This window comes from Talpa occidentalis, unplaced genomic scaffold (genome assembly GCF_014898055.3).
Source record: "Talpa occidentalis isolate TD23 unplaced genomic scaffold, MPIMG_talOcc4v2.1 talOcc4.15, whole genome shotgun sequence".
In the NCBI taxonomy this organism is placed as follows: Eukaryota; Metazoa; Chordata; class Mammalia; order Eulipotyphla; family Talpidae; genus Talpa; species Talpa occidentalis.
In genome coordinates this window covers 70,171,087-70,196,534 of record NW_023601543.1, presented here as the reverse complement: position 1 = coordinate 70,196,534, position 25,448 = coordinate 70,171,087, and the positions used below count along the sequence as shown (strand labels likewise).

The following is a 25,448-nucleotide window of genomic DNA, read 5'->3' as shown; positions in this document are numbered from 1 at the left end:
AAAAATAATAAAATCGAACTTGGGTAAGTGTGGTAAGGTGGCAGTGTGATTTTTACATCAAATTTCTCAAAGGACATTTAGGGCTCTATCCATGGCAGCTTTATATGATTTTCACGCACTATGACAGGATGGAAAAGCTTAGCCTCAACAGAGTTGCTGCTGATTGTGTGCTTCTCACTACAGTCTAGATTTTTCACTTTTTTTGTGGGGGGGAAGCATGAAGGTGTAAAATGTAAATGATTCTCTTCTCTCCATTTTCTTTAGAGCCAATTCATCTACATGCTTACACCCCAAACCTTCTCTATAGCTTTACTTTTTCTTATTTGTAGATGGAAAGTTTAAAAATAATCCTGGAACTGAACATAGACTGGTTAAATATGCTTGGGGTGGGTGAAGAATATAGTACTAAAAAGAGTATTATTCTGCTTTCATAATTGAAGGGAGAGTATGTTAAGTAAATCAAAGAATTTGTATTCTGGAAACAATACAGAAGATATTCTTTCTTGGAATAAACTATTGGAAACACATAATTCCTGAATATAATGCTACTTGTTTACATGAATATAAAAATAAAAAAGATAAGGGAATCTGGAAGGATTTATGAATTGCTAACATTATATTCAAAATTATTCTTATAAACTAAAAAAATCAACTCAACTCACTCTAGAAACCATGGTATTATTTTTAGTGAATTCATAAAGGATTACAAAAATGTGGTCAATTATCACAGCTTCTCTCTCAAAAACAATGCAACTATGACCACCTTGGAAATTTACTGATTAATTAGTTTAGTTTATAAAATTTATAAACATTAAAACCTATCACAAAACATAAGTGTTCACACCCAGGTTACTGAATAAAATTAACAAGGCATCTGGAAAGAGCTGTCTAGCTTAATCTCCTTCTACATGAGAAAGGCAGGCACATATCACTCTTTCTAATATTTGTATATGACTGAAACCACCACAGTATTTTTTTTCTCCTATGGCAATTACCACTCCCTGCCTTTTATGCTTCCCTTATAGAAGATACACTCTAATGTTGGGAATTATATCCTTTTCATTGCTATTCTCCAAGAGCAGATGAATGAAAACATAGAGATCAAAAGTACTGAAACTCAGGGGTCTCCCAAGTAGGTATTTGAGGAAGGAAAAAAATATTTTTCCTACTAAAAATATTTACATTATGAGTGTGTTAATATGTGTATATACTGATCACTTTAACATAAGTAATTACATGTAGAAAATTGTGGATATATGTATAAAACAATAATAAATATGTGATCACTGCTTTATTTTATTATCAATTATTCACTGACATACAGAAGAAATCAAACTTAAATCCAAACTTTTACTTTACTATGTTTTTTTCCCATATTATTTCCTAAGTGTCTTAGCTTCAGCCTGCATTCTAACATGGGTTTTCTAAGACAATCTGTTGAGTAAAGGAATGAATGAACAACCACTCACCTAACATCACCCTTGCATTGTAGATAATAGGAAGAACTTACATTATAACATACTTATAACTTCAATTACAGACTTAAAAGTTCCAAGTTATGGTAAAATACAAAATTCCAAAAGCAGGTAATAGTATTTAGGCTATAACCTTATATAGCTTTCAAGAAAATATTAAATTACATGGAATTACTTGTATTGCTTTCTTTATAAAAATGAGAAGGGAGCACAGATTGTAGATGCTTTTATGAAAATGAGTCATTTTATATAATGGAAACCCTCTATAGACCTAAGCAAAGAAATTTGTAAGCAGAATTTACTTTTTGAAAATGACAAACATAGACTTTCTTATCAGATTCCTACTGGTATTTCATTGGAAACACAGAGTGCTGGTTTTTATCAGAATCCATGTAAATATCATGGTTCAATTTTATTTAATAAGGTACTCACAGAAAATTTTATAGTGAATTGAATGCAAATGTAATGAGATATGCATTTCCATTCATAGACACTGAAATATGAAATTTGGTAAAGCTTATATTTATCTTTAAGCAAAAAATCGACTATGATATTTTCTATAAAATAGGTTATCACAAGACTTAGAAAATGTGTTTTTTTGTGTGTGTGTTTGCAGCTCTATAACCTTTGTAATTAAGGGCAGTTTATTTTTTCATGACCAGAGAGCATACTGTAAGTCTTATTACTGCACTGGCATATCTTTAAATCCTCTAGTGAATAGTAAGTTTGAGTCATTAGGTAAGGAAAGAAAATGATATGAGAATGGAACATCGAGCCACAGAGTTATGAGCTTTCTACATGATACACGTACATTTATCAGGAGATAATTGTAGTACGAAATTTGCAACTATCTTCAGCCAAACAGATTACAACATTATTCTTTGAATGCAATGCACACCTGCTACATATGGAATGACAGCACACTCTGGGATGGTATTTCTTAAACAAGGTTGTGCAGAAATAAACAGGATGAAATGGTGAGGGCTGGAGGGTTGTTCAATAAAAGAGAAAAATAGAATAATCAATCTCCTCAACCTAAAAGGACTGTCATCCAACTTTTGAAACATATTCAGTACCCATGGAAATAAACTGTGTTTAGATGTTCAGTTATAATTTTGGCAGAGAAATGAAAAGACTAAGAAGGGGGTATCATAAAGAAAGCCAAATTAAGAAATATTATCTATTTCCAAGTGATTGGGAATTAGGACAATTGCACTTACTAAGTGACCTTAGGTCTAAGATCAATTAACTATGTTTTCAGCAACTTTTATCATTTGTTCATCAAGGGAAACTTTTCTGTTATGCTAATGGCAATATAGTAATAACAGGCACCATTCTCTATTGTTTTTAGTTTAAACAATTGATTCCATTTCCCTTTCCCTGCATCATTGTTTCACCAATCCTTGTAGGTCCACATCAGACAGACAAATTCCTTTTCATTCCCTTGTGGCTAAATTTAGTCAACAAAAGTTATAATCAGAATGGTTCTGGAATCCTTTCAATTCCTGTTTGTATAGCTATAGCTAGGGTTTAAAAAATAATCACAGACTTTTTTACTAAAGACCTTGGCTTTAACAATAAAACAAACACATCCAGGTAATTACATCCCATTTAAATATACACTATCTACTAAAACTGCTCATTTACTCTTTGGGAAATGAAATCTCCAGGTAGACGTACAATACGTAGTTGAAAATGAATCTTGGACAATGCTAGTGTCACCTTGTCCAGATTGACCATTTGTCTCAGCCCCAACCTGCAGAAGTCTTATTAGAGGCCAAAATTCCTCTGCAGAGTCAATTCTTCCCTTCATACAAGCGTCTGTGGGTCATATTTACTAGTGAATTAGCCAGAACACCTGGCCAAATGACTTGAAAAAATACTATTTGTTTAGCACAAGCAATCGGTCATCAGCAGCATAAAAAAATAACGATATCATAAGTTCACTGTGTGTTGATAGCAATAAAATGCTGGGGGGCGGGAAGAGGAAGGATAACAGTCAAAATAAGGGGGGGTGCAATTGTATGGGGACTATAACCAAAATGAAAATGCATACATTGTGCAAAGATGAAAAATGATGCAAGAATTATATAAAATATTAAAAAAAAAATGCTGGTTCCGGCTAACTTCCCCCTAAATTTCCCAGCCATCGCTCCTCAGCCTCCTTCTTCCTCTCCCTTCCTTCCTCTCTCACTTCATTCCTCTTTTCCTCTCTCTGACTCTTTTCCCCTCTAATTTCCCTTCCTTCCTTTCTGCCTGCCTACCTGTGTGCTAGCTTCCTTTCCCTGACCTTCTTTTTCCTCTCCTTTATTTCTTCCCTTCCATCTTTTCTTTTCTTTTTTTTTTTTTTAATAGAGGCATGTTTTATTTATTTATTTATTTATTTGTTTATTTGTTTTGTTTATACAAGCACTGGGTACAGTCAGAAGCGCAGGAGGGTGAGAGAATTCTTCAGAGCGGGGAGCAGAGCAGGCAGAAGGACCGAAGTACACTGCTGAGGGGAGCAGCGGGCGGCAGGAGAGGTCTGCGCGCCATGTGGGACCCTCCTCCGGTGCCCGGGGAGCAGCCGGGGATCGAACCGGCGCTGCAGAGGCTGCGGGCAGCTTCGCAACCCAGCGCTCAACCGCTGCGCCACCAGGGAGGCCCCCTTCCATCTTTTCCTCTTTCCCTTTCTCTGTCCTGCCTTTCCCTAAAGGTCACGTTTAATCATCATGTTCAGAGGAAAAACTCTAGACATATTTTCCCCTTCATATAATAGATGTCAGTACAAGAAAACTGTGAATAATTGTCAAAACAATTTTGTTTTGGAGCAACCTTACTTAAAAGTGATGAAATAGGAAAAGCATTTTATTATTAGATTTTTTGACACGAAACCATAAATTATAAATCAGCCCGTGTTCATTCATAATTCAAAAAAATTAACTTGAAGCTTTATGTATGTTTCTACTTTTAAAGGCTTAATCTGCATATTTCACACCTCTGTTCCTCTACAGTATAATAATGTATTTTTTTACTCTCTAAAATTGAAGAGTGGAGTTGCTTAATTTTTTAAATGGCTACATTTTACAATCTTTTAAACAATTAAAGCTATAATTTTAACTTCTTTCATTTGCTTACCATAATTCGCTTAGTAAAATTATTTTCATTTCAAAATGGTAGCAGTTGTTTCCTCAAAAATAAGAATTAAACAATTACCACTAAAGGAGGGCAGAAGCTTAATATCATATATGGAATTCTGAATTAAAAGTCTAAAACCATGAAAAGCTAACTTATTAAAATGCCATGCTCTCATTCCCTTTATGGGAACAATATTTCAGTCACTACATGTCTATGGTTTGATCTGAATCTCATAAATTCAAAACATGTTATCCTAGAGTCACATAATGTTTTGTTACATCATTTTACCTAACTTCTGATGCTCACAGCTACAATTACAATTCCCAAACTCCAGTCTCTCTTAAATTCACATTTCATTCACATTATTCATTGAGCAATCTATATTTACTGAGAATCAACTGCATGATATACAAGGCTAAAATAAACTTATATTTGGGGTACTAGGGCATAAATGGTTTTCATTTCGAAGTTGAAATAAACAGGTTGCTTAGATCATGACAAACACCTCCAGGAAAATCTCCACTATTGACTCTGTCCTCTATCTTATTCTATATTCTGTTGCCTAAGTTCAGTGGACATTAATGTTTTTTGACTTCTCAGGATCCTTTTCCCCAATTTATTTGGAGGGAATTGCCTTTCCCTCATTATGAATGGTTTTGGAGAGGGCTTTAAATAAATCGAAATTCCCCGTTCTCCTTTAGCTAAGAAAATGGGTGTATAGTCCAAGCATGTTCCGCTGGACTCTCTCACTCATCCAGGACTTTAAATTTTGAGGTTACACAGGATAGAGAAAAGAGATAGTCACAGAAGGCTCAAGAAGTTCCTGCAAAGCAGATTCCCAGGCATGCTCAAATCACTTTTCTTTTTCTAAGTCTTTACTATCACCTCAGGCTAACACCAGCAATTTACCTTTTGCTTTTTAAAATAATTCGAATTGAGATAACATTGGTTTATGCAGTGTGTGGGTTTCATATGTACAGCATCATAGTGATTCTTCATCTGTAAGTATCATGATCACAACACTAGCCGTCTGGGGTAAAATGGGTCAAATGCACAGTGATGGACTGGAACTAGACTTCCTACTTTATTTAATCAGAGACTGTTTTCAGTTGCTGGCCTCCAGAGAACCTTAACTGATATACGACGTAACTACATTTGGTGGCCTTCTACGTTGAAAATCCCTTAAGCTTTGCCACTTGTCACAGACCATAATCAAAACTCCTTAGTCTGGCAAGGAAGTATTCCCATTACATAGCCCCACTTGTCTCTTGTCAGCTTCATTTCTTCCTCATCACAATCCCTATAAGATATACTACTCTTTGCCAACTTAGCGAAAATTATAGTTTGTTCCCTCTGCCAAGGTGGCCCTTCTCATTTTATCTATTGACACTTGGTTAATTCCATTTTCTGTAATGCCTGGCTGAAGTTTTATCTTCTTCAAGAAGCTACTCCTGAACTCCTTCTCTTCCCTGGCTTACACAGATGTCCTCTTTTAACAGGGTGGTCCCTAGGAAAAGGGGAGGTTCCAGGTTCCCTGCCCCACCCAGGGAAGGGTGGAGCTGAAAAGGGAGGAGGGGGGCTGGGGAGGAGACAGAGGAAGGAAGGAAGCAGGATGGGGAACCAGGAGACCTGGAGGAGGCACATGGAGCAGACAGACATGTGAAAAAACTGTGCTTGCTTCTTGGTCCTGGGCTGGTTGAAACAGACGTGGGTGAGAGACCTGCGGGGAGGTTGACAATAGCAGCTTTTATCTTGGTTTGGATTTCGCTCCTTCTGTCCCAGATGTGCTGGGCCCCTTCTGCCCCTGTCCTATGGGTCCCACCATTAGGTGCCTTAGACTTGTGCCAAGCTTTAAGGCCTCAGTGGCCCTGCTTTGGGCTAAAACTGTTTGGCTGGGCATTGACCCACAAAGGGGATGGGTAACTTTGGGCGCTTGCTTTAGAAACTATATTCCTTCTCTTCTCTTTATTGCACACCGATTTTATTAAAGTTCCTTTCCATTATAGGTCTTATGCACCGGAGAATGTTTTGTCTTGATGTGGCAAATGGCAGAACCTATTTAAAATGTGTGGGCAGGCTTGGGGTGCCCCTCTCCCCGCCCCGTAACACTCTCAATGAGTGTTATCTGAAACAAGACTAGAGAAGTAGAAAACCATGGTGGTGAAGGGTGGATGCTATGAACTAGAATGCTTGGTTGGGTTCAAATCCCATACTTGACCTTGCGTAAGTTATTTAACCTCACTGTGCTTTAGTATCTGCCTTACAGTGTTGCTGTGAACATTAAATAATGAATATAAAATACTTAGGTCAGTGACTGACACATAATTAGTGCTAAATATGTTCTAGTTATTAGCCTGAAGCTTATTTCTATCATAATATTATTACTTTTTCTCCCCTTCAACTTCTTCATTTTTTGCAGTCCTATCTTGTCCAATTGGTATTTCACAGGCATTTAGTAGTAGCACAATAATTTTTTTTTTTAAAAGAGTATGTGAATAAATAGGCACTGATGGTGTCTTATAGTTCATAAAGCCCTTTTGGGATATTACTTCACTTCTCATATCTCAAACATTAAAAGTTACAGTTGTTTTATTTAAAACTTCATGTAGAAGGAATATTTATTTCCTGATATTATTTTATAATATATTATATACCATATTGTAGTACACTATATATGTATACTATAATATTGTATTGTACTACTACAGTATGTAATAGTATATTATAATTTATTACATATATTATACATACTTATTATATATTATAATATCAGAAAATAAATATATAATTATAATACCACTCCCCAGATTTACATTTCTTTCTTCTATCTCTACACACACACAAAGATTTGTTTAAATGATTATTTAGGGTCATTATACTGACCATTTTGTGAGTGAAGGTATAAAAGGCAAGAATTGACAATGTCCATATAAATTAGTTTCTTAGTATGAAAGGCAGTAGAAAAGAACCACCACTATTTGGCAAGAGAAAGGAAAACATATACACATGCACAACACTTGTAAATCCTATCATTCTCTAACCCCTAGACATGGCACTTGAATTTCTTTAAATTAAATTTGGATCAATAAAGAATATCGTTTTGATGAGACATCAAATGACATTTTCTAAAATGACAGATTTGTATGAAGAACTCTGAAGACTAGTGAGAAGTCTCACAACCCTCCACAAGGGAAGGTGGACTTTCTCGTCAACTAAAAAATCTAGTGGTTTCTCCAGGAGGCTCTCATGTCAGTGGCAAAGTGGAGTGCAGATGTGAAAATGAGCTCTTATTTTCATAAAATATTATTATAGGACATACAATATGCATGATACAAATGCCACAAGTGGGATGATTTATCTAAAGTGTGCTCCAGAACCCAATATTTATTACTAAAAAATCAGTGGAATACTTGCAGCACGCAAGGAAAAGGTGGGATGCATTTTTCATGTACTACCTAATTTAATTCTCACGACAACCCATAAGGCAGATAGCCTTGTTATCCATGCTGTAGAGATAAATTAGCGCCAGGGACGTTGCATAAGTTATATAAGGTTGTGTAGCTGTAGAACAGGACCCAAACTTTGACTCTAGACTATCTAACTCTAAAGCCCTTGCTTTACACATGATAACATACTTTTGCCTCCGTTTAATAACAGTTCTGGCAGCATTGGTGCAATTTGATATGATACTGTGAAAGAGCACACCTCTTGTATCTGTACGTATGAACACACTGCAAATATAAAATGTTCAGCATATCTGACATAGATTATGACAAACATACACACATCACTGAATAGTAGCCATATTTACAGCTCTAACTGGAGGGCAGTATGTGTATGAAGCATGAATACAGGCTTAGGAACCAAAATAACTTGGATTTGAGTATGTGTTCTGCCACCTGCTAGGAATGCAATATCTATGGTGCTCAATTGCCTTTTCTGAAAAATTAGACTACAGATATTTGTTACAAAGCAGTAGAAAAGCAGATGATACATATTCAGGTAGAATTGCTTTACCTGTATAGATACATACACCTAACATCATATGCTGATTTAGTGATTCTGTGCCTTGGGACCAGTAATAAAAACCAAGATCAGAGATGATCTGATCACAATCATGTCATTGCAAAGGGTAAAGAATGATCACAGAATTCAGGTCTTTAAGCTCAAGGCAATTCAAATGCAGGTTATTTATTATCAAATTGTTTTCATTCCTACTGAATCTACTCAACTGCCAAAATTCATTCTACAAAGATACCTACTGCCTTACTCGTTTTTGCAAAAAAGTTCTGTAACAACTAAATACTTCCAGAATGCATTATTTCTTCAGAAAATCATTTGCAAGTGAAAAATCTATAGCATATGAATCTTTCAAAAACTACTTTTCTTAGTCATTCAGAAATATAAAAGACATAGAGTATATTTGTTTTAGCTAGGTAAACCAAATTTATATCAATGTATTCTTAGGCTTTTGGTTGATGTCATGATTTTGCAGATTGAATTCCAGAAGACTGACAATACAATCTTTGTATTATAAATGTAGTTGAGTATGGCACTGCATCAGTGCAAATATAAAGATCTAAGGTATTTTGAAATACTATTATGTTTTGTTGCTTTTCTTTTTTTTTTTTATTTATAGCTAACTTTCACTTATCCTTATCACTGGAGGAAGAAATTTGGCACCAACTACTCAGAAGAGTAAAAAACAACCAATTTCCAGATTTATATGTTATGTCTGCATAGTGCCAAAACAAATATTTCAACATAAACAGTTCAATTGAGCTAATTTTTGATATCAGATTTTTTAAATACCAATTGTTCCATGAACTTAATCAAGCCAACTATACTGGTAAGTATTGTTTTTTCCTTGTATTACTCCCTTAAATTTATAGCAATTTTAGATAAGTGCATGAATTTGTTTTCTTGATCTTAATTAGGGTGACTATTGTAGAAAATATTGTGTTTGTTCACTGAGAGAGAAAAGCTGCCTGAAAACTGGTGGGAAATGGTTTGGAAGAGTAAACTGACTTGTGGAAAATGTTCACTTTAAAGAAAACTTCTTTTATCTTTTTTTGCTCATACCTTCTGCTTGATGATCATCTCGTTGATGTCCTCAAGATCACCCACCATCACCCTCTGTGATTTTAGAACTCGATCAAGCAGAGACAGCCAGTCTGTAAGTTCTGTCCAAGCCCGGTTGAAATCTGCCAGAGCAGGTACCTCCAGCAGCAAGGAAGATGGCATTTCTAGTTTGGAAATGGCGGTTTCCTTGGTAACCACAGGTTGTGTCACCAGAGTAACAGTCTGACTAGGAGCTACATTTTTTTTTTCCAGAAAGAAAGAAAGAAAGAAAAAAAGAAAAATTAGAAGCACAGTTAAGGAGGCAATTTCAACAACAAATCAACTTTAACTAGAGGGCAAAATTCAGGGCCAAATATTATTTCTGACATTCCATGTTTTTTTTTTTTTTCCCTAACAATGTGGCTACTTTGGTAAAACATGATAGGAAAATGCAAACATAAAAACATCGTTAATTCACATTTAACAATCATTCAATATGACTCATGGCTTGACAATTTGATTTAAATAGTCCTTAATAACAATTACTTAGATTGTGGAATTGGTAAAGAAAAAAAAAATACTCAGACCTTGGCAGGTGGGTAATTTTTACTTCTACTCTTTCATTCAAGGAGAAAAAGCAAAACTAAAGATTGGAAAAGATCTTATTTCTGACTTAAGATTTCCTTGAATAGGAAGTAAATTATTGTGGAGGTGGAACAAAGGGGAATCAGAGGCAATGAAAGCGCGTCCTCGTTCTGTATTTTATATCGGGAGTAGTTTGTCATCATTTCCCCTCTTCTTTCATATGTTCCTAAACGGATAGCAGTGAAGGAAACCCAAGTTATAGAATATTTTGGCAATCAGAGCTGGAAGAGTTTTTCTACATGGATAGGAAAGTGTTTCCAGGTCATTAAGACAAATATTAAATTAATATTAGCTGCACTGAATATGGCAGGGCAAGACAGCACATGGTAATGGCTTAGGATATAAATTCCAGAGTGAAAACACCTGGGAGAGAATCTTCTCTTCATGAGGAATGCTGTGACATTGGTGAAGTTACTTAACCTTTCCAAGCTTCATTTTTCTTTTCAGGCAAAGAGGGATAATAATAAAGTAAATGTCAAAGGGGTAGTTGTGTAGATACAGTGGCTAATCCAGGAAATGTACAGAGAACAATGGCAGAAAAATAACCACAGCAATATTAGCCCACTGACAGGTAATGAACAATGGTAGGTATTACTATTTTATAAACACCTGGTAACTGAGAAGTAGTGATGAATGAGATATGAGGTAGAAATATGTGAAATATTTGGAAAACACTCAGTCAAAGGTCTATGTGTGGTCCGCTGTTTATGCAGGGGGCTGAACTTCCTGGTGGGCACTGGTAGTGAATACCAATAAACAACTGGGTTATCGGAGGTGAGTTATAAGGGAGAAGGACTATCTAATTTAGTGTCAAGGTAAAATGGTCTCTGGAGCCTAGTATTCTAGGAGAACTGTATCTGGAGAAATGCCAGACTAGATTTAGAAAGGATGCTTTCAGGGAAAGCTACAGAAGACTACGTCTCAGTGGGTAATCTGAGAGGCATGGACAACAGAATGTTCTGGAAAGATGAGAAAAATGCACCATGTTAGCATTCAATTCTGAGATGGCCATGGATGACTTTTAATGGTTGTATTACTTTCTGTAATTTTAATGCTGTCTTTTCATTAGAGATGATGACGAAAGGGATGAAACAATGCCTCGTTTTTAAGTTTCTCATGGACAACAATAGGTTCCTACTGATGGAAGAGATGATCTTGCACAAGGCAAAAAAAAAAAAAAAAGTGATGTGTCAGAATCAAAAACTAATACTAAGCCGTAATGATGAAAAGGCAATACGGTGAAAATAAAGAAATTTTGTTTTGTGGCACTACCTCATTTTTCAAAGACTCTTTCTAGAAGGAATGAAACATAACCTGAAGCAGCAGAAATAGCATCTTGGGACCCAACAGTCCAGTAGAAAGGAGCATAGGAGCCAACCAGCTCTACAAATATTAAGAGAAGTATCAAGGGAGGAGCATGGGAAAGGATGCATGGGTGACGATGAAAAGACAGCTAAATTAAAATATCACTGTAGAAGCTAACTACAGAATGCTTGTCTGGCTAGACACTATGGCTAAATTGTTCTTAAAATAGGTACACAATGAATACTACACACCATAGTTTGAGAAGATTTTGAGGTTCTGTTAAGTGTCAGACAATGTTTCTTTTTCTTCTTAAAAAATTGATTCATTGAAAATTTGACCCTCTGAAGATAGCAGAAATAGTTTTTTTTCCTCTACACTTAATTCTGACCAACAAAGAAGTGATTAATGTAGTGGAAATGATCATGTTATCACACATTTCAATACAGAGAAGGATGATTGCAGAGAAATATCAGAATTTGTGAGCAGACCAAAATTTTCTGGAAGGCACATTTAAAAAAAAAAACCAAAAAATATATTGAAAAGACCGGCCAGGACCAGAGAGCAAAAAACAATGACTGATGTAAGATGATTTAAAAGTAAAAACAAATGATCCTGGGATGATATATCGCAATATTCTCCAATGAGGAAAAAGGAAGAAGTATCACCTAATAAAATGTCAGCTGAAGCAGGGCCTCCCTGGTGGTGCAAGGGGTTAAGACACAGCCTATGAAGCTGTCTGCAGCCTCTGCAGCACAAGGTCAATCCCCAGCGAGGGAGGTCACCCACATGGCGCAGCAGACCTCTCCTGTCTTGTCCACTGTTCCCCTCAGCAGTGTGTTTCAGTCAATCCACCTGTTCTGCTCCCCACTCTGTCTCTGGTGAATCCTCTCACTCCCCACACCTCTGACCTGTACCCCAGTTCTTGTATGTGAAAATAAATCTTGAAACAAAAAAAGAAATAACACTGGATCAAGAAGCAGAATGTACAACAAACTAACAACAGACTATTGTATTTAAATCCTTGCCTTGCCATTTCTTAGCTGAGTTACCCTGGGCAGGTTATTACTTAATCTCTCTGAATCGCCATTGATTCCTCTGTAAAACGGAGATTATAGTACTTTCCTCACACATGGCTGGCTTACAGTAAGGGATTATACTGTGGTTACTAAATGGGATTTTACCAATCTCATGGAACTGTTCTCAAGTCTTCACAAATTGATACATGTTGAGTTGCCTCCCAGCACCGATATGCCAATTAGAAAGCACACTGTGTGTGCTTTGTCGTTTTCATTTGGCTGCTCAAATAATGGTTATTGACTACTCAATTTCTAAATTCTCATCATATTCAGGACTCTGAGCTCCTTGACTCTGACTTCACATTCCAGCCTCATCTCCCTCCATTTTCCAAGGCTCTCCCCATGTTACAGTTTCTGTGCCACGTCCTCCATTTAGCATAAGCCAGAGCATGCTTCTGTGCCTTCCACAGACTTCTTGAAAACTCTTCTCTCCTATAACTAGATAAAAACCTCATTTTCTCTTTAAGCCCCAATTCCAGATTTATGTGTTTTGGGGTTTCTTTATTGGAGGAGCAGGAAAAGTTTGTAATTAAAACATCTCGTCAAGGCATAGAATTAAACCATTGTTTTTGGTTCTTAAACACTTTGAAGTCTTTAACATTTTATTACTTAAATCTAATCATCACTAGAAAGAGCAAAAAAGCATCATTATTAGGTTGGGTTTTCTTTTGACCTGTGGCTGGAGGGTAGGTAATAGTAATTGAGAGCTGGATCTTAAAATCAGAAACTTTGGGCTTCCAAGAAAAGAGAAAATATTGATATAATCAAGTAGAAAGAGGCTAATCTCCATCTACTTGACACATTTTATTAGGATTGATTCCCTCTAGAACAGTATTTAAAATACTTCATTTTCCTGAAAAGACTTGCACTAGGGCCTTCCCGGTGGCACAGTGGGTTGAGCGCAGTGTTGTGAAGCTGTCTGCAGCCTCTGCAAGGCAGGTTCAATTCCCGGCCAGCCAGGGAGACACCCACACGATGAAGCAGACCTCTCCTGTCTCGCCCACTGCTCCCCTCAGCAGTGTATTTCAGTCAGTCTGTCTGTTCTGTTCCTCACTCTGTCTCTGGTGAATCCTCTCACTTTCCCACACCTCTGGCCTGTGCCCCAACTCTTGTATAAATAAATAAAATCTTAAAAAAATGCTTGCTCTAAATCCATTGCACACGTTTCTTTTCCTCATTTTTTATGAAGCAAAATCCTTCAAAGAAGTTTTGAGATCCCAGTAACATTGATTTTATCTTAGTATGTGTGTTGCAGTGGCCATAGTGTATTTTCAGAAACTTTTCCTTTTTACCTAAAATGAAAAAATGAGGATCTTTCTTTTCTCATGTGCCATGTTACTAGAAACATTAGCAAATCACCTCATTAGGTAAAGTGTGAACTGGCCAAATGTATAAGGAATCAATTTGAGTGGTTTTGCCTAGACTGAGTGGCAGAATCTAGACTCTAAGGGTCAGGCCCATATATTTAATCATTCCCTGGGGCTTTTCTATTAACTCCATAATTCAAAAGTTGAAAAGGGGGTTTTTTGAGTGTTGTCACAACTGATGATCCTGAGCAGGTGAGGAGTTCGAATACATATGCTACTGCGCAGAATCTCACATTTAAAGTTCTGGGATGAGTTTCCAAGGTTCCTCTCCCTAGGGAGCATGGCAAATGGCTTCTCATCTTGTTAATGAGGATCCTTTACTCAGTGCCCCATAAAGTGCCCCTATTGTTTGATGTGCTTGTCTGGACATTATCCACCCCTTGCCTCAGGCCACTGTCTGGAATCTGGCAAAGGTTCCTTCAGACCTCAACCTCTCTAACCACCTCATAGACCAAGGTTACTCGTCCTAAGTCTGTAGGAAGAAGGAACTCTTTCTGTATGGGGATCATGATGAACAGTCTTTCTGGTGTCACACTATTAGCTGTCCCTCCAGCAACAGGCTCTCGCACCTTTTCTACTTAATCAGTTATGCCAGGACCGCATGCATAACAACATATACAAGTAAGCCAGATAAATGGATACACACATCATGTAGATGCATATGTATATGCATAGATATATGTGTATGCACATACATGCAGAGCCTGTATGGCCTACTGAAGAGAGCAGTAAAACATGTTTCTCACACAGTCATTAGAAAATTAAAGTAATTCTAAAAGTTGTGTTTTTCCTTCCATAGTTAGAAAGTTCAAACTCAAAATAGCTGAAATGTATTGAGTTTGGCACATCAGAGTAGTAGCATGAATAACAGTAGGTGTAATATACTATTGCAAGCCACAGCTTTGCTTGGAGTATTTAGTTAATTAAAAGGTGTTGGCTTTAGGAGGGAACTCTCATTTTTTCAAAAGTGTTTGAAGAACATTTCTCTAGTCTAAAAATTTAATTGGTTTCAGGGATACATGATTAGTCAGACTAACAGCTTTACTTAGAGCTTTAAAGGAGCTACTAAATCTTTTAAAAAACACACATGCAATGTGTTTGTCATACTTCCTTTGAAGTATTCACACGTGGTTTTTCTGTAATTCACAGGTCTCTTCTGGTTGATAAGAAAGCTAGAAGCATGTACTCTATTTCTAGCTTTGTTGTATGAATATGGCTCACTTAATTTTTCTTACTATAATATTTGTAAAATCAGTCAATTGACTAAATGATAAATTATTATGCACTCTATGAAAATATCTAAAAGGTAACAGTTCTTGTGTGTGGTCATATTTACTACTGTTTAATACTATGAATTACAAGAAAGATTGTTTAGCTACTTCCAAATCACCCATAAATTAGATAACTGTTTTCCATGTAAGTAACAGTGGGGAATATTTTCCTTTTTGAATATTTGAAAGAATGGCATGTGGCTTACTGAAATATGTAAGAGTTAGGGAGTGCCTGTTAACAAAATTAGAAATAATATATGGACTCAGAAAAAAATCCATTATGTATAGGTAAGGAAGAACCTGATCTCATCACTCTAAATATTTGCAGTCTATAGGTAGAGGTAGAATATTAGAAACAAATGCTTCTAATATTCATAAATATAAGATTTATCTATATTTTTCTTCATCCTAAGGAATAACAATATGAACCAATTTTCCTCAGTTTTTCACATTTTAGCACAGTAAAGGCCTATACTAGACAAAGCAAAGAACTAGAGAACTGACACTAGAGATTTGTAATAACTATATTCTGGATTTAAAAAATGTTTGGTATGGGAGGTGTAGGCATTTAAATCTCAGTAATGCTATGTTGCCGCTTTTTTTTTTTAAGATTTATTTTATTTATACAAGAGCTGGGGTACAGGTCAGATGGGCGGGAAGGTGAGAGAATTCACCAGAGTAAGAGCAGAGAGCAGAGTAGTCAGACTGACGAAGTATACTGCTGAGGGGAGCAGCAGGCAGCAGGAGAGGTCTGAGCGCCATGTGGGACCCTCACCCGGTGGCCGGGGATTGAACTGGTGCTGCAGAGGCTGCAGGCAGCTTTGCAACCCAGCACTCAACCGCTGCACCACCGGGGAGGCCCATATGTTACCACTTTTTAATTGTTTCCTGTCAATAAGAATATAATCCAAACCAGGATAAATTAGAGGCTACATGTAAGAATGAGATATGGCCTCCCTGGTGGCGCAGGGGTTAAACACAGCACTCTCAAGCTATTGCCAGCCACTGCAGAATGAGTTCGATCCCCAGCCGACCAGGGAGCTACCCACATTGTGCAGCTGACCCCTCCTGTCTTGCCTGCTGCTCCCCTCAGCAGTGTATTTCAGTCAGTCTGCCTGTTCTGCTCCCTACTCTCTCTGGTGAATCCTCTCACTGCCCCCCAACCCCCCATGCCTGTACCCCAGTTCCTGTATGCATAAATAAATCCTTTCTTAAAAAAAATGAGATATTACACTAACTCTACTATCTCCACCATTATTTACTCTGGGTTTCTTACGTGCCAGGCAAGGATTTTATAAGCTATCTTTGGTTTATTTATTTATTTTTTTAACCATTTTTCAGTGTATTATTTTAATTTTACTAAAAAGATAAATTTTTTAGGGGCTCATATTAGTGAGTGTCAAATGCCAAGACAGTGTGCTTACATATTTATACGAATGAGCTGATCATCGGGTTCTTTTCCTACAAGCACCATCCCATATACAAAAATTACTAATTCCTCAAGCAGTTTGGATCCTAGGAGCTGCAGTTTTCAACAATGATACAGAGAAACATGTCTAATATTCATTGTAATTCAGGATAGATGAACACCTTGAAGTATCCACGAAAACATAGACCATAGCAATCAAGTACATCTGACTTGCTCCCACAAAGTCAAATAACACTCTTGAGGAGCATCTCCAACCTGACTTCACCCAAAGGTGCATAGTTTCTTCACTTGTTTGAAAACAGATACAACTTTTGCTTTTTTCTCATTTAGCTTGCATCTTCTCAGTGGCCTTCTATAATTTGAATTATGTGTCTATCCTGCAGCCACTCACTAGAAAGTAGGGTTCCTCAGTCTCAGCACTATTGAGATTTTGTCTCGGATAACAGAGGGGCTGGCCTGTGCATTGTATGATGTTTACCAGCATCCCCTGACAGAGAACTGTCCCAGTTATGAAAATAAAACTTACCTCCAGACATTATCAAATGTCCTTAGAGGGGATAAAAATGATCACCAACTGACACCCAATGATTGTGTTTATATACTGTCTTTGTTTTATTTTTTTTAAGATTCATTTACTCATTTATTTGTTTATTTATTTATTTATTTATTTATTCATTCATTCATTCATTCATTCATTCAAGCACTGGGTATAGTCAGAAGCGCGGGAGGGTGAGAGAATTCACCAGAACCAGAGCGGGGAGCAGAGCAGGCAGAAGGACCGAAGTACACTGCTGAGGGGAGCAACGGGCAGCAGGAGAGGTCTGCGCGCCATGTGGGACCCTCCTCCTGTGGCCGGGGAGCAGCCGGGGATCGAACTGGCGCCGCAGAGGCGGTGGGCAGCTTCGCAACCGAGCGCTCAACCGCTGTGCCACCGGGGAGGCCCTGTCTTTGTTTTTTTCTAAAGATTTATTTATTTATACAAGAACTGGGGTACAGGCCAGAGGCACGGGAGGGTGAGAGGATTTACCAGAGACAGAGCGGGGAGTAGAACAGGCAGATGGACCGAAGACACTGCTGAGGGGAGCAGCAGGCAAGGCAGGAGAGGTCTGCTGCGCCATGTGGGTATTTCTCTGGCTGGCCGGGAATCGAACCAGCACTGCAGAGGCTGCGGTCAGCTGCACAGTATGGTGCTCAACCCGCTGTGCCACCAGGGAGGCCCTGTCTTTGTTTCTGTTCTGTACAATCTAGGATTGTGCTTTCATATACTTCAAAAGTATAGGGTAAGTGAAATTTTTAAGTGCTTCTCTTATCCACGTGATACTATGCTGGCACCAAATAAAGAATAAATACCTGAATTGGTGGTAAAGATGAAAGTATGTCTGATGGAGAAAAGATGTCCAGAAATTCTTCCCTTTTTTCCCTTCCTACATCCACCCTCTTGTTATAACATATTCCAAGATTCTCCCATCAAGTTGTAGTATGCTTCCCTACTCCTTGAGTATGTATTGGCCAAATGACTTGTTTTGACCTCAGAGTTATTTGTAAACATGACAAGCAGAGAATTGAAAAATGCTTGGCAATTGGGTTATGCCTAGAAGACTTTCACCATATATGAACTATGCTAGCCAGTGAATGACAGGCAAATGGCCCTGTCACCCCCACTATCTCAGCAGACAACCCAGCGCCAGACACAGGAGTGAAGACATTAACCTTCAGCTGATAATGAATTCAAAAATGAGACCAGCTGAGACCAGCAAAAGAACCAAAGGCCTAGCTCAAAGCAGACATGAAAACTTACAAGCTAAATTATTCTTATTTAAGCCACTACAATTGAGGGTGGCTTGTTATACAGCAAAAGATGGCTGATTTAACATCCATTTTACCTATTAAAGACATTCAAAATAGCATTTAAATTGTATTTCTGAATCAACTACAGTGTGGCAAACCAAAGTTATCGTAATAAAAATAATTAAATAAAAAGGAAAAATGTAATAAAGTACAAATCAGGCCTTAAAAAAGCCCTACAGGGTTTAAAATCCCCCTCCCATTGCTACAGAAATAAAACAAGATCCAGCAAAGAGAACACAGATAGGAAAGAATTAAAGTCTTCAAATTGAAGTGTCAACGACAGAGAATTAAAGATGTACATAGTCATTCTATGACAACTGCAGAATCAGGCAATGAGCATGTTACAGGGTACTTGTAAAGTAATGCCTTTTAGCAGAAATTTTACTGTTAGTGCACTTATAACTTTGCAAATGAACAAAATGGCAAATGTAATAATAAGCATCAGGAAGTAGGTAGCCCCGTGCAGAATCCAAGGGAAGAAGAATTCAGATTAAAACATCAGAAACACCACAATATCTATGAAGCATGATCACTAATATCAAAATTGATATCAGAATAAAATCCAATGTAATGCTATGCTACCAAACTTTCACCACATTTTCTTAAAAAGATTTATTTATGCATACAAGAGCCAGGGTACAGACTAGAGATACGGGGGTTGAGAGGATTCACCAGAGGTAGAGTGGGGAACAGAACAGGCAGACTGACTGAAGTACACTGCTGAGGGGAGCAGTAGGCAAGACAGGAGAGGTCTGCTTCCCTATGTGGGTTGCTCCCTGGCTGGCCGGGGATTGAACTCGTGCTGTAGGGGCTGGGAATTGCTTCATAGTGCGATGCTTTACCCCTTGCGCCACCAGGGAGGCCCCAAACTTTCACCACTTTAAAAAGGACTGAATTAAATAACTCAATCATTTTTTGACAATTTAATATTAGTAATTTTAATATAGTTTCTCCCACCTGAATATTAAAAACAAGATTCATAGTAAAACAGAAGCAAAAACAGGTAACTAATGTTCTTGCAGAATTCTGTATAAATGAGTCTCATATTTGTTTGGATGAGCTATATTTTTAACCTGAGTAACAAAATTATTAGCAATTAGTTTTTAAAGTTCTTGTATATGCTCCAGACATTTACAAGCTTCATACCATGAGATGAGAAATGACTTAAGTATCAGACTCATCTTTGTTTCTGCACCAAACCCAGAGCAATGTCAGACATGTAGTAGGATCTCAAAGAATATTACCTGTTGCTCTCGAGATTAGTATGATTCAAAATGTAGTAAGCAGCATCATTAAGGTTCTATCTATCTACCTGTCTCTATGTCTGTCTGTGTATCTACCTATCTTAATAAGAATTTCAATTTAGAGTTCTACCAGGTTAAGCAAAGACAGAGGAACCATTAGTTCCAATATTAAATGAAGCAGTGTTAAGTAGCCTTCAAATAGATTCCCTTGATCTGAAATCACCTTATATGTGCACACAATTTAAATTAGTATAAAATATCTTTTTAGAAATTTTCTCTATTGATTCTTCATCACAACACGCTGGTGTGGGCAGGGAGACCATCATTACTTCTGATTTATAGGAGAGGAAGTCGAGATTCGGGTAAGTTAAAATACTTCTCTAAGACAAAACTCTAATAAATTAAATGAAAATTTCCAACCAATCTATACTTTAAGAAGGAAGACTCTGAGTTGAATGATTAAAAAGGGATTCACGAAAAACAACCCAATTAAAACATCTGCAAGGGAATTTAAGAGACTTTTTTTTCCCCAAGGAAAGCATACAAACAGCAAAAACACATGAAAAGATATTTAACACCAATAAGCATCAACGCAATGCCAACATCAACTCAAAACCACAATGAGGTATCACTTCATACCTCTTAGGAAGACCACTATAAAACAAACAAATGTGCTGGTGATGATGTGGAAAAATTGGAACCCTTGTGCACTGCTGGTGGGAACATAAAATGGTGCAATCATTATGGAAAACTGTATGGAGTTGCATTAAGAAAATAGCAATAGGACGTCCCCTGGTGGCACAGGTGGTTGAGCGCCATGCTGTGAAGTTGTCTGCAGCCTCTGCAGCACAGGTTCGATCACAGCCACCAGAGAGGGTCCCACATGGTGCAGCAGACCTCTCCTGTCTCGCCCGCTGCTCCCCTCAGCAGTGTATTTCACAGTCTGCCTGTTCTGTTCCCCACTCTGTCTCTGGTGAATCCTCTCACCCTCCTGTGCTTCTGACTGTACCCTGGTTCTTGTATAAATAAATAAATAAATAAACAAACAAACAAACAAATAAATAAATAAATAAATCTTAAAAAAAAGAAAGAAAATAACAATAGAATAATGTATGGCCCTATACTAGCACTTTTGAATTCTCTCTCTCTCTCTCTAAAGAATTGAAAGGGGGAATGCAAAGAGATATCTGACCACCATGTCAACTGGAGCATTATCTCACAACAACCAAGAGGTAGACACACAACCTAAATGTCCATTGATGGATGAATGCATAAGGAAAACGTGAACTATTATTTAGTCTTTAAAAAGAAAGAGGGCCTCCCCAGTAGTGAAGCGAGTTGAGCACATCGCTGTAAAGCTGTCCCCAGCCTCTGCAGTGGCAGTTTGATTCCTGGCTGGACAGGGAGATTCCTACATGGTGCAGCAGGCCTCTGCTGTCTTGCCCGCTGCTCCCCTCAGCAGTGTGTTTTGGTCCTTCTGCCTGTTCTGCTCCACTCTATCTCTGGTGAAGGCACTCACCCTCCCGCATCTCTGGCTTGTACCCCAGTGCTTGTATAAATAAATAAATCTTAAAAAAATAAAATGAAAAGAAAGAAATCCTGTCTCATGCTATAGTTTCTGTGTCACAAGACCAAAAGTTTACTAGATCTACTGCAAAACATATGCATACATTAACAGTACTTTAAAATGAAATATGAAATGTAAAATATAATAAAGTACATTTTGCAAGTTTTTTACACTTTTTCAAAAAGGAATCCATGGGCCAGTGGAAGACTTTTTTCGTTCCTTCCTGAGTTAAGACTTAAAAGAAGTCATTGAATATCATGATAAAAACCATCCTACAAACAATAGTGGGGGTGATACAATGAAAAACGACCTTAATTTCTATCATTACTCCTCTTGCTTTTTATCTTCTTCATAACTTCTGTGGTGTGAGCAGGACATGCCAGTACTATCTATAGTGGGCACTGTGCTGCCCCATTGGGGTCCTCTCCTGCTGCTCCCCTCAGCATTGTGTTTCGGTCCTAGAATGGATGGACCCACACCCTACACACTGCTAATAGTGACTGAACAGATCACAGCTGTGTGTCCCTGGGGCTTGCTCTCAGCCAGTGTAAGGATATCAAGTTCCTACCCACTTGCCTCAATTTAGGACAACTTTGAATGATCAACTCAGTTTCAATGTCCTTTGTCTGATGGGCTAAGACCACAACAGCAACTTAATTGTGGGTAAGTCTACCATGCCTAATACTGCCTCCTTCACTTCCTGGCAGGTGGATTTACCAAGAATATTTTCCAATAAACCCTCTGCATGCAACTTCTTGTTTCAGAGACTAATGTCAAGGAATCTGACCTAAGACACCATCTGTTTGATCACTCTATATAATGATTTGTTTCTGATACATACAAACCCAGCCATTTAATCCTGGATTATTTAAAATTGATTGATTTATTGGTACCACGTGTTAGATAACTCAATATTCACTTGCATTACCTTGAAAATGACCAAAAATTAATGCAGAAGATTGGTGACATATATATTTCTTAAGAGCTTATAAAAAGTTTTATACTCTCTGGTCAAGCTTGAGTTTCAATTTCTCATCTGGGTTGGTATTTCTCAAGTGAAATCTGAAGACATCCTACAACAAAGACACCAAAGAACTTGATGAATCCAAATTCTGAAGTCTTGAACTCTGTTTCCATAATGACATGGAGAATGTAACTGCTGTCTTGTGTTGGTTGGAAGTGATTGTGCTTAACTTGGATTTTCAAGTTCTGGGTCAGCAAGCATCTTATGAACTACAGTAATGGCAAACACATTAACTGAAGTAGAGAAACTAGCTACATCAAAATCAATTCATGCTTTCATTTAACTTCTAGAAAAGCATGACATGCCCATAAGTGCAATAACCTCCGATTATACAATAGGAAGCAAAATCAAAGGTAGAAAAGTAACAATTATGCAGGGAAAATGGCTTGTTACAAGCACAAAATTAAGATTATGATGTTTGTTTCTTTAAATCATGCCCAGTACACCACCTCAAGTTCTTTTTGAAAGTAGGAGAGGTAGGTAATCAAAAATAAAAACATATTTCTCAAAGACTTTAAATCAAGCTATTGAAATGGCAGAACTCCCAGGAGCATTATTGTGACAGTTTTCATGTAGAGACTTGTTATTGCTTTAGACTTGAATCTCATTGTCTTAATCCTTTTGATGAATGGGTCTCAAATTAAGAGTGTAAAGAGAGCTTGAGAAAGCTGTGAGTCTACAGTTCATAGTTTTTGAAATAGGAACAGAACTTACTTTGCTTAAAAAAGATATGTGAACCCATACTATTAAAGAGTTGATTCATTCTGAAGCTTTTATTTTTTGCTGTTTAAGAACAGGACATTTCATCAGATCAGAGCTAATATTAATTCCTAAAAAAAATCTATACATCTTATTTAAAGACTACTCATACCAGTGCTTTTTCTCATGATGGCAATGTTTTATGGAAAATATATGGAATGGTAGCAAATTTTGCATTTTAAAACATTATTTGAAAATAAGCTTTGGAATAAACTTATATCTAAGATTCAAATATTCTAAGGTAAAGTTAATTACACAGTCCATAATAGAAAATCACAGGGATTTTTTGGTTAGGAGAAAGGTAATTAATCCTTAAAATTGTTGTTTTCTTTATCTCCAGATATTTTGGTAAGAACTAAAATCAAAATATATTTCCTCCACTGTTAAAATTACAGTCTATATTAACCTCTTATTTTAATGGAAAAAAGACATACGGGGGGAGGTGGGTTTTTCATTAAGCTGTATGTTACAGACCCTATAGTTGGTTGCATGAAAGTAAATTAAATGAAAGTAATATCATAACCTTAATTCAAACAATAGTAATGCTTATCTAGTGTTTATCAAACTAAAGAGAAAGGAATGAAATTAAGCATATTGAGAAACATATATATGTATTTAGTTTTTAATTGACAAAATTCATCATTTTTGCCCTGTAATATGCAGACAAAAGGAAGCAAAGCTGTGTTTCCTACTTTTGTCTACCTCAAAGGCTTGTTGAAAGGCTATCTTTCAACAATTACTAACCAACTGTTAATTTCTATTCATTCAATACATAACTAAAGGGAAACAAAAAACAAGGCAGAAAGGCCAATTTCAATTTCAAAAAAAAAAAGGGGGGGGGCATTTTATTGTTTGGAGTGTGATGGTCTCATTCAATTTAATGTCAAAATGGAATGGCATGGAAGGACATATGAATTGACTTAGAGTTAGTAGGTCTGAAATGGACAGTCTCCTCTTGTTGACAATGGGCCCTGAGGTTTCCAAAATGAGGAGATTTTAACAGGTGAAACAATAGCAAGTCAGGGATCTTTTATTCCTCTGTTTTTAGGAATTTTGGGGGGGCTTATTGAAGCAGATTCTCTACTATCACCTAGTCGTATAAATATTTTCTATAAAAAAAGTTACCAGTAACTTCATTTTCAAAGCCACACAAATATGTCATAAGAATTTAAAAAGGTTTTCTGAAAATTTAATTTATTTAGTACAACTACAATAGTAAGTGCTAAACATGGTAGCAGTCTCAAAAACTGTCTCATTTGGGGGAAATCCATTATTTAACAATTAAGAAAATTGGGGGCCAAAGGGTTGTGTGGCTTGTCTAAGACTTGCAGTCCCCAGGCAGCAAAAAACTAAATAAGGACCATATCCCAGATCTCTGAAATCCCAATTCAGTTATCTATTTGCTGTGCCAGTGGTTTACAATATTATCAGCATGCCTTTGAAATCTCAAGAATGTTATATGCCTCTGCATAATAATCTTGTATCTAGTATGCATACATTGAGAAAAATAGTGAATTAAGTAATAGTTTAGTATAATTTTTTATCTTATTATTAATCACAGTATCATTTAAATCACTTTGAATACATTAACCTACATGTGGGGGACATACTAATTATTTTCTCCACAGACAACACTTAATGTGCTCAGAGATTTGATGACTCCTTTCCGTAATTCCAAGAAATCTCAAGTTATTGCTATCTCCAGTCTATAGATTGAGAATCCGTGTAATGTTTGTCATTGCTTCATATTACTCTGAATAAGTATCTCCAAGACTCAGTTTTAGTGTTGCCAAACAACAGTGTCATAATTATTTGAATAGGGGCTGTATCATAGAACAAACTAAGTTTTTGAAATGTTTTATTAGTTTTTACAAATTAGAATAGATTCAAGATTGTCAACATAACAGTCCTTTCACAGATTTTCTTTTTTTTAATTAATTTATTTATTCCTTTCCCTGATTTTCTTATAAACTTTTTTTTTTGAGTAGAAGAGAAAGGGCACAGTGAGAGTTAGCATGATTGATCTTAGTTATCCAGGGCCCATTTTTTATATATGCAAATAAATGGATGTCCTATTTTACATACATGCAAATATATGGATGTCTCCACCACCGTGTGTAATGAGATTGGTGAGACAGGGATAAAGAAAAAGCAAAGGTTGAGAAACACCATAGGAACATGCCTAAATGACTGAATTTGCCTCCACTTTACTTACCCCAAATGCAATTTTTGTCTCACACTAGCTAGTCTCTTCCTACAA

General features: G+C 37.0%; 1 protein-coding gene across 1 annotated transcript in view; it reads right to left on the bottom strand.

Moving 5' to 3' along the window:
- DMD (dystrophin) overlaps window positions 1–25,448 on the bottom strand; it is a 1,988,221-nt gene that overhangs the window by 595,130 nt on the left and 1,367,643 nt on the right. Inside the window, 1 exon segment of the mRNA XM_054695791.1 lies at window positions 9,675–9,907. Within this exon segment, the coding sequence (XP_054551766.1) occupies window positions 9,675–9,907 (233 nt within the window).